General features: G+C 48.7%; 1 protein-coding gene across 5 annotated transcripts in view; it reads right to left on the bottom strand.

The window, feature by feature from the left end:
* Nucleotides 1–358: 358 nt before the first annotated feature.
* The window catches only part of NR2F2 (nuclear receptor subfamily 2 group F member 2), a 14571-nt gene continuing 6068 nt past the window's right edge, over nucleotides 359–8861 (bottom strand). The window contains exons 1-4 of one of the 5 annotated variants that reach the window (XM_007452965.1): nucleotides 8450–8491; nucleotides 8050–8329; nucleotides 5965–6492; nucleotides 1754–3228 (exon numbers count right to left, since the gene is read on the bottom strand). In XM_007452965.1, coding sequence (XP_007453027.1) covers nucleotides 2954–3228; nucleotides 5965–6492; nucleotides 8050–8329; nucleotides 8450–8491 — 1125 coding nt within the window. In that variant the 3' untranslated portion in view covers nucleotides 1754–2953. Of the gene's footprint in view, nucleotides 3229–5964; nucleotides 6493–6733; nucleotides 7227–7975; nucleotides 8027–8049; nucleotides 8813–8861 lie in introns of those variants that run through there. The other 4 variants (XM_007452968.1, XM_007452966.1, XM_007452964.1 and 1 more) reach the window with 4 other exon arrangements.

Here is an 8861-nt window from a genome sequence, read left to right as displayed (position 1 = left end):
GTCGCCATGTTTAGCAGCTTTTTTAAAGATCTCGTCAATTTCACACAGAACGCACTCTCTGGGTCCCAGCCCTCGTCTTTTGTCCAATTCAGTCGCAGCAAAGATCTTTTGTTCTAACTCAGCGTGAAAAGAAAAACTTTCTTTAAATGCAATAAACTTAAACCAAACTCAAGACTCTAAACAGATCCTCCTCCGGCCACTCTAAACATATACAAGGGGTTTTGTTTTAACCGTTTGAAAAATTTTGGGTCCTGTTTTTCTGCCTCGCAGACCCCAAGCTCACTGCTGAAACTTAGAGAGAGTGAGAGAGAGATTTCCAACGTCTAGAACACATGCTTAAAGCATAATAAAACAGGGACTTTTGCTTTGAAAATCATAAATTATAATTTAATGCCAATAATAATTTACAACAAATGGCTGTTTACAATAAACTAACACAAAACAAACAAGGAAAAGGGCCTGTGTTTTACTTATTAGAGAAACTTCACACACTCACATGGATAGCACTTGCAAGAGGAGAAAAAAAACAACAACCTACAAAACCTCGATCTAGAGGTCAGCGATGTTCTGCCATAAGAACATACTTATATTTACGTATGTATATATCTACAGAAAGAAGCTGAGGGTCAGATGGAGAACTCCGCTCAAATGCACAAATCAGACAGATTTTTCTGGTCTACATGTATTGACTGGAACTGAGTATCAAAGTTTAATACACTTTACAAAATGATCCCTTTTCTTTCACATCCCCTTACCCACCACCCCCTTTTAAAATCAAACCACAGCACGGGACAGTGGTGGGGCTGCTGCAAAGCCTCAATAGGAACAAAAATTGCAAAATCTCCCACACACCGAGCTTCCTCCGAACCAGGAAAAGAGAAAGAGGAAAAGACTCCAAAACAAGATACTTCCAAATCCGCACACCCTGTAAAGTTTCCTTCTTTCTTTCTTTTTCTTTCTTTCTCTTCCTTTTCTTAATTTGGCTTTTAAGGACAAAGGATCCCAAGAGCAGTACACACTGCATCTACACAATCTGAAATGTCAAAATGTCGACGTGTTTTTATGTACAGAACTCCAATGGAAAAGATTCCCTTGACCTGTGGTCATGCTCTCACAGAATGAACGTACGGGGGGAGGGGGGAGGAAGGCCAACTTCAAGTTATCATATATACATTAAAAATAAACCCTTCAGCCGCTCTAAGCTATACCACTGAATTTGAAATCCTCTCAACAACCACACTAGACGAGAACCACAGAATATTTTTAAAAATCACACCTACTTAAGGAAAAACTCATTGCAAACAACTGCCTTCTATTTACAAGGCTGTGATAGCTTGCTTGAACGGTCTTCTGCGTAACTGTCAGAAATGTACAAAACAGTATTTTTTCCTCATCATAAAATAGATACTGATCTCAAGATTTCTAATACTTTTCACAATACCTTCCCTAAGCAGGCACTTAAGTGTGACAAATATAAGGGCCTTTTTTTTTTCCTGGAAAATCCATTTTTAATTAAAAGAAGGATTAGGTGAATGGGGGTGGTTTACTATATCAGTATGGCACTTCCTAAACCATAGATAAACCATTAACTTCAGCTCCCCCCCACACACCCAAATTAAACAGGCAAATACACTAGTCTACCTTTGAACAAACTGGCTGAGGGGAGTAAACAAATAGAGCCCCCGGCCCAGCTCAGTGAGAGCTCACAGGGGCTTCTCGAAGGAAAGACAGTGAGTGGGGACAGCCAAACAGGTTTCAGATATCAAATAATATTTTAATTTCTGAATACTTTCAATTTTCCTTGGAATATAACACACAAAGACTCGACCAAACAGTTCAGTTATTATAACTTTTACAGTATACAGAAATGTTGCACTTAAAAAAAAACCTTCAGTTTTTTTAAAACACAAACTGTAAACTCTAAGATACTGAATCAATCACGTTACCTATAAGTGCCAACAGTGTTATTTTGTCATGCTGATTTCAATGGTATTTTTTAAAAAGGGAAAATATCAACAATTATAATACAAAGGGTTTGCAAATATACAAACAGATATAGGATTTTCATAACAATTCAAGAAGTAAGCGGGACCCAATTCAAATTACAAAGTTCACTTTTTATTCAAAACCTCAGCATGTGTCTTGGACACATTCCTTGGCTGCCAATAAATTCCACAGTTCATTCTCTTTCTTAAAATATTTTTAAAAAGCTAGGTTTGTCATGGTATCTTTTTTTTGGGGGGTGGGCAGGGTAGGGGAAGTTAAGTGTTGTATGTGGTTCCTCCAGTTCTCAAATTAGAGTGCTCAACTTCACCTAAAATTTTTGGTCACCACTTGTAAGTGCGTTTCCATCATCTTTGAGTTGCCTTTTAAAGTTTTATGTCTTCCTATGATATTTTCATGGACTGAGTTTTAATTCTTGCAGAACATATATTTTAAGGATACACAGTTTTTAAGAAGCCAAGATTATATCAAAACTTATTATAGAACCACAGAATAAACTGGTTTGGAACCAGAAAAGTACAAAAAAGAACAGCTAGAGGTACATAGACACAGGACAATTAATAATTTGGAAAAAAAAAAAGACTTACTTTCTCCATTCTGCTAATTTTCTCCCAATCTCCTTAAATGCACTTTTAGCAATATTTTTCCAAAATTTACCAAAAAAAGAAAAAGACTAATTTCCTTTTTATACAAAAATGATAAGTAGCAAGTTGTTCTGACCGACACAGGAGTTTGTTTGTTTTTTTAATGCATTCTGTAAAAGTTCATTTGACAGTCTTTTTTTTTTTGGAAATTCACAGTCCATTAAATTCTTCCCCTCTCTTCTTTTAGCAAACTTGTAACATCCTTTTATATCCTTTCTTAATAGAAGGAATTTAAGCAAACAAACCAGTCTTTTGCCTTTTCTTTCTCTCTGTTTCACTCCCCCTTCTTATCTTGATTTATTTATTTATTGAATTGCCATATACGGCCAGTTAAAACTGCTGCCGGACAGTAACATATCCCGGATGAGGGTTTCGATGGGGGTTTTACCTACCAAACGGACGAAAAACAATTGCTCTATGACTGAGGAGGAGACCGTGCGGAGGGAAGGGAGACGAAGCAAAAGCTTTCCGAATCGCGTTGGTTGGTTGGGGTACTGGCTCCTAACGTATTCTTCCAAAGCACACTGGGACTTTTCCTGCAAGCTTTCCACATGGGCTACATCAGAGAGACCACAGGCATCTGGAAGAAAGTTTAAAAAAAAAAAAAAAAGAAGACGAAGAATTCAGTCATCAGATTAAGAGGTCTGAAATGGGTCACATGAGGTGTGTGTACAGTGCTCTGTCAAACTGCCCCAACCGGAGTTGGAGCAAATGCCTACATACTGAAAACTGGGGTGGGGTGGGGTTTGGGGGGGTGGGGACCGCAAGAGATGGTCCTGGGGTATTTGCTTTAAAATAAAACACAGCTCAATGCGTGGCAGGCTTTCCCTGTCCGAGTCCTCAGGCTTGGTCACTGGGAGGCCCAAGCAAAGTGCATTGGGTAAATCTGGCCCAGGTCAGTAAACAGACAGACAAACAGATGAAACCAAAACTGCCAGTGCTCCGCCCCCTCATCCTCTGTAAATAATAGTTTGGCTTATAATTATACAGTGTTGGGGGGGGCAACAACCTGGCCCAGCCCCGGGTAATGGCGCCCATGACCCAGCCTCAGATTCTCCCCAAAGAGGGCGACTCATTTTTCTCCAGTCTTTGAAACTGATTTAAGTGGCCCTTTAAAACTGATCTTGTCAGTTTAGCCTATTGATGGGCAGCCATGCAAACTGTGATCTCTCTGTTCATTTGAGCTGTTTCTTTTCCCTCCTTTTCTTCTCTCTCCCTTTTTCTCCTACCACCACCCCTCCCTTATTTTTTTTTTTTTACACCCAGGTCCCTCCAAGAAGAGACCCCTCCCCGTTATCTTCAGGAAAACACTTTTCTTTTTCGGATACGTGAAAATACAATAAGTGCCTTTGAAATGAGAGGCTTCTCAGTGAAGGCGGTGCAGGTTGTGACCTGACCTTTGGGGGCTCCCCAAGCAAGACGAGGGCTAACACATGCATACTGTGAATTCTTAAAGGAGATATTCAAAAAGAGCTGCCACCACATCCACCCCAAGAAACAGAACACACATACAATCTCCTCATGTGTGGATCTAGGACTTTGCATGTATACAGAATGCATTGGTGTCTGTGCTCAGGAATTAAAAGATCTGTTATAGGACTCCTTCTTACAGCGGACTGTCTCAGAATCAGATAACAGGAACCTTTATCTCTTTGTGAGGTGATTTGCATTCTCCACACAGGCCTCTACATTTTGCAAATAGTAATAAATTAAACTGTTACGACAGTATCAGACATTTCTTTCCTTGGAAGACCAAGTGTAAGTCTAAGAGCTAACAAGGACATCAAGAAATGAACCAGCACCCAGATGGTCTGGGAACTTGGGCTGGGTTAGGGTTTTGGGAAGGGGTGAAGGTGGCTATAGGCTAGGGGAAGATCCTGCCTGTACCTCTGCATCAGGCAAATGTTCTAGTTATGACAGGTCCCCCGAGAAAAATAATCCAGATCCAAGCCTCTGCATACAGCTCTTCCTTGCCCAGACACTGTCCTTTAATTGATTACCTAAGGACTTTCAAAGGCAGAATTTGGGGTGGCAGTGGAGGCGGTGGATTTTATGTGAAGAGCAGCAATATGTAAAAGACAGTGGGTAAAGGACTCAGAACCTGCAATAGATTCAGCTAATGACTTGGGCCCCCAGAATTCCTTGTAACAGTAAGGAATTGGATCTTTTTGTCTGCCACAGGAATTCCACAGCTCTCCTTGTATCCTGATTACAAGCTGCAAAAACTGCAGTGGGTGACTAGGTTCCAAGCCCTACCCAGGTCCAGATGTTTGTTATCCTGAACTGGGAACCCCTTCCCCTCTCAGCTGTGACAAAGGGATCAGCTGACAACTTAGAACAGGAATGTGGAAGGGGTGATTTCCACCCACCTGGGCTCTGCTGAACTCAGCCTGGAGGCAGCCAAAAGGCTCAGGTGTGGCCCAAAGTGGTAAGCCAGACACCTTCAACAATCGTTTGGCCTCAAGAGTTAATTAATATTAGGTCTATTACTCACATAGGTTAAACTACCTGCAAACTAATTAGATTTCATAATGCAGTCAATGATGGTTTTATATCTCCAGCAATACTCATACCCAGCCCAAGTTGGCATACACTTTAGGTTATTTGAAAATTGCCTTAACGGTTTGCCTGGGCAGGGGAAGCGAGAGGCCAGAGTCTTCAACCCCCTACAGGCATTCTGAAGAGTTATGATGGCCCCTTTCTTCCTCTTGCCCCTTTCTGACAGCTCTTTCCCCTCTCCTGGCAGTCTGCATTGTTTTAATAAAAATATGATTAAAATATGATTTTGAAAATTGCTGCCCTCAGGTTGGATGTGCCTGGAGCTCCAACTCCTACTGAATTAGCAGGCAAACTTTTCCCCTGCAGGGGCAAACTTTCCCCTGCAGGGATGATACCAAGACTGCTCCAGTGCCTAAGGGCATCTTCTAGAGGTTCAGCCAGGGTGACAGAGAAAGCCATGGGGTACAAGAGATTCCACAGGCTCAGCTGGCCCAGAGGGCCTGAGCTAAGGGAAGGAGCAGAAGCATGCATCCTAGTCTGGTGGGAGGGGAACAGGCCTGAGAGGCTTCCCCATGGCCTGTTTTGAGAGTCTGTGTCTGAAGCATCCTTCTTGCAACCCAGCCTTCCTCTCCTCTCCCCTCTCTCCAGGACAGGCCTGGTGGGGCCCCAACAGCTATGCAAAGTTCCCATTCCAAGTTGCACAGACAGTTTGGCTTTTTAAGGGGGAGGCTGGACTAGTTCTGGGGGCTCCTAAGAGTTTAGGCCCTAACTCTGAGCTAGGAGCGCGTGGGCATGAGAGGGCAGGGCTCCTTCCTACCTGAGGTGAACAGGACTATGGCCTTGAGGCAGCTGTACTCGGCGGAGTCGACGTGCAGCGCTTTGAGCTTCTCCACTTGCTCTTGGAAGATCCGTATGTGGTCCATAAAGGCGACCACCCGGTCGGCGGACATGGGCGAGGCGTGTAGGCCGGCGGCGGCCAGTAGCGGGGCGACGTGGAGGGGCATGGAGCACTGTGCCGCGTTCAGCACGAACAGCTCGCTCCAGGTGAGGCGAAGCAGGGCCACCTGGTCGGTGATCTGCAGGTCAGGGAAGAAGGGGATGTTCCGGGCCCACTCGACGGCGCTGAAGAGCATCCGCGCGGCCAGTTCGCAAATGTTCTCGATGCCCATGATGTTGTTGGGCTGCATGCACTGGCTGCCGAAGCGCGACGTGGGATAGGGTTCGGCGCGCAGCAGCAGAGAAATATATCCGGACAGGTACGAGTGGCAGTTGAGGGGGTCCCCGTTGGTCAGCGCAAACTGCCCGTGGGTCGGCTGGGTGGGCGGCATCCTGCCCCTCTGCACCGCTGCAGGGAGGAAAGGAGACACTCCGCAGTTAATGACCAGCTTCGTTCCCCTGCTCCCCCGGCAGTGTTTGCCCCAGCCCGACCCCCACCTGACCCAGACCCCGCGGGGCGCAGGAACAGGCAGTCCTGCCCCTCTCACCAGCGCGCTAGGGCCACAGACCTGGGAGTCGCCGGGAGCCCGGCTGCACTCCTCTCAAATCACCACCCAGGCAAGCTCTGGCGGCCAGGGCGGCACACTGGCCTCGGAGGCCCACTCCGGTCTGGGCGGCCGAGGACCCAGAATTGGCCGCTTTGCCTCGCGGTCCCCGGCACGATGGGAGGGATGGAGCATTCTGGGGGCATCTTTCTTCCTTACTGCTAAACGGCTGATATTTTTTATTGATTGGAGGAGAGGGAGCGGGAGGGGCGAGGCTGGGGGGAGGGTGAGACGCTTTTGCAAAAGACATCAAGCTGCACCCCGGACGGCCTGTGGCCACCCCGGAACCGCTTTCCCCCAACCCCACAACCCCAGCCCCGCGGGCCACCCCCGGTGAGAGACAAGCTGAGAACCGAGGTCTGGCGGTAGCCTAATCGGTGTGCTCCGAGGAAGAGAAACGAAGGGAGAGGGCGGAGAGACAGGCCGGCCGAGGCGAGAGGAAGCCGGGGAGAGGCGGGGAGCGGGCGGCCGGCGCAGCCCGGGGAGGGCCGGGGAAAGCCGGCCAGGCTCGGGCACGAGCTGTTATCTGACGCTGGACGGGGAGAGTCGCTCTCGCAGAAACACAAAGAAACCGCGGCGTTCGCTCGCCCCAACCCGGAGCCCGCGCCCGGCGCCGAGCGCGCCATTGGCCGAGCACGGCTTGCGGCGCTCGGCGAATTTCATATCACAAAGACCCAACTCGCGCAGAGCGAAAGCAGCCGCCCAGGGCCCCTCGCCCACCCTTCCCCTACTCCCTATCGCGCTCTCCTCCTTTCAAAAGTGAAAGGAAAAAAGAAAACAGAGTTTTTTTTTTTTTTTCCAGCCGAATGTTAATCCACGGAGGGTCACATGAGTGCTGCCCGGGCGGCAGCGTTAATACGGCGAAGTGCGTAAAATTGCCATTTGTAATTTGAACCTCCTGTACAAAAGTACAATCTCAGGTTGTTGGGTTTTTTTTTTTTTTGAGCGGGTGGGGGCTGGGGAGAGGGGTGGGGAGGAGGGACATGTGTTGAACATGCAGGAAAAACAAGGAGAGAGAAAAAAAACTGAGAGGAAAGAGAGAGAAGTAAACCAGGCTTTAAAACAGCAACAAACAACACCCCATCACTTGCAGAAAGGCGAACTCGAATGAACTGGCAGTCAATGCAAAGAAAATTAAAAGAGCCCGAAGTGAGAGTAGAAGAGGAAATCAGTCGGCCAAAGCATGCGGATTTGGGGATCTGGGTTCCAATGCAGAACTTGCTTCTAGTATAAAACCCCTTTCAGCTGCAATACGAAGAGAAGAGCTTGGGGCTTCCGTGTCCTTACCCAGAGCAGGCTAGCCAAACGCACCCAGGGCCCCGGGACCCCAGGCGAGGGGGGTAGAAATGAGAGGCCGATACCTTCCCGTCTCATGCCCACTTTGAGGCACTTTTTGAGGCGGCAGTACTGGCACTGGTTGCGGTGGTGCTGGTCGATGGGACAGTTCCGGTTGGCGCGGCACGTGTAGCTCAGGTTCCTCCGCACGCTGCGCTTGAAGAAGCTCTTGCAGCCCTCGCACGTGAACTGGCCGTAGTGCTTGCCGCTCGACTTGTCCCCGCACACCACGCACTCGATGTGCTGCTGCTGCTGCTGCTTGTCACCGCCCGGACCGCCAGGGCCGCCCTGGCCGCCGGCCGCCGTCTGGGCCGGCGTGCTGGCCGGGCCCCCTTGGCCGGGTGTCTGTGGCGTGTGCGGGGCGCCGGGCGGCGGGCCGGGCACGGGCGGCGCCTGCGAGGCCTGGCTGCCCTGAGAGCCGGGCACCTCGTCCTGGGGGTCGCGCCACGTGCTGACTACCATTGCCATATCTATGGGGGCCGCGTCCGGACTTCCTGCTCCCCTGGCTGCTGGCGGCGGCGGCTCCCGGGTCTCGGGCTCCGGCGCGCCGCCTTTTGTGTGTGCAAGGGTGCGAGAGGGCGCCCCGGGTGGCTCGGGGTCTGGTTGGTTGAGGTTGGTTAGTTTTTCCTTTTTTGTTTCTGCTTTGCAAAGTTTTGTCGATTGCTTGTCTGGCCCGGTGTGTTTGTTTTGTTTGTTTCTCTCGGCTCAGCTTTGTTGCTTTCTGGGGGCTTTCCGCCGGGAGGGGAGGGGATGGGGCCGGGGGAGAGCAAGTGGGAGCAGAACGTGGAGAGAGAGGGAGGGGAGGGAGAGCTGCAAGTCGATTGTCTGGCTTCAAGAC

The sequence above is a fragment of the Lipotes vexillifer genome, unplaced genomic scaffold (genome assembly GCF_000442215.2).
Source record: "Lipotes vexillifer unplaced genomic scaffold, Lipotes_vexillifer_v1.1 scaffold1641, whole genome shotgun sequence".
In the NCBI taxonomy this organism is placed as follows: domain Eukaryota; kingdom Metazoa; phylum Chordata; class Mammalia; order Artiodactyla; family Lipotidae; genus Lipotes; species Lipotes vexillifer.
This window is presented reverse-complemented; position numbering and strand designations above follow the sequence as displayed.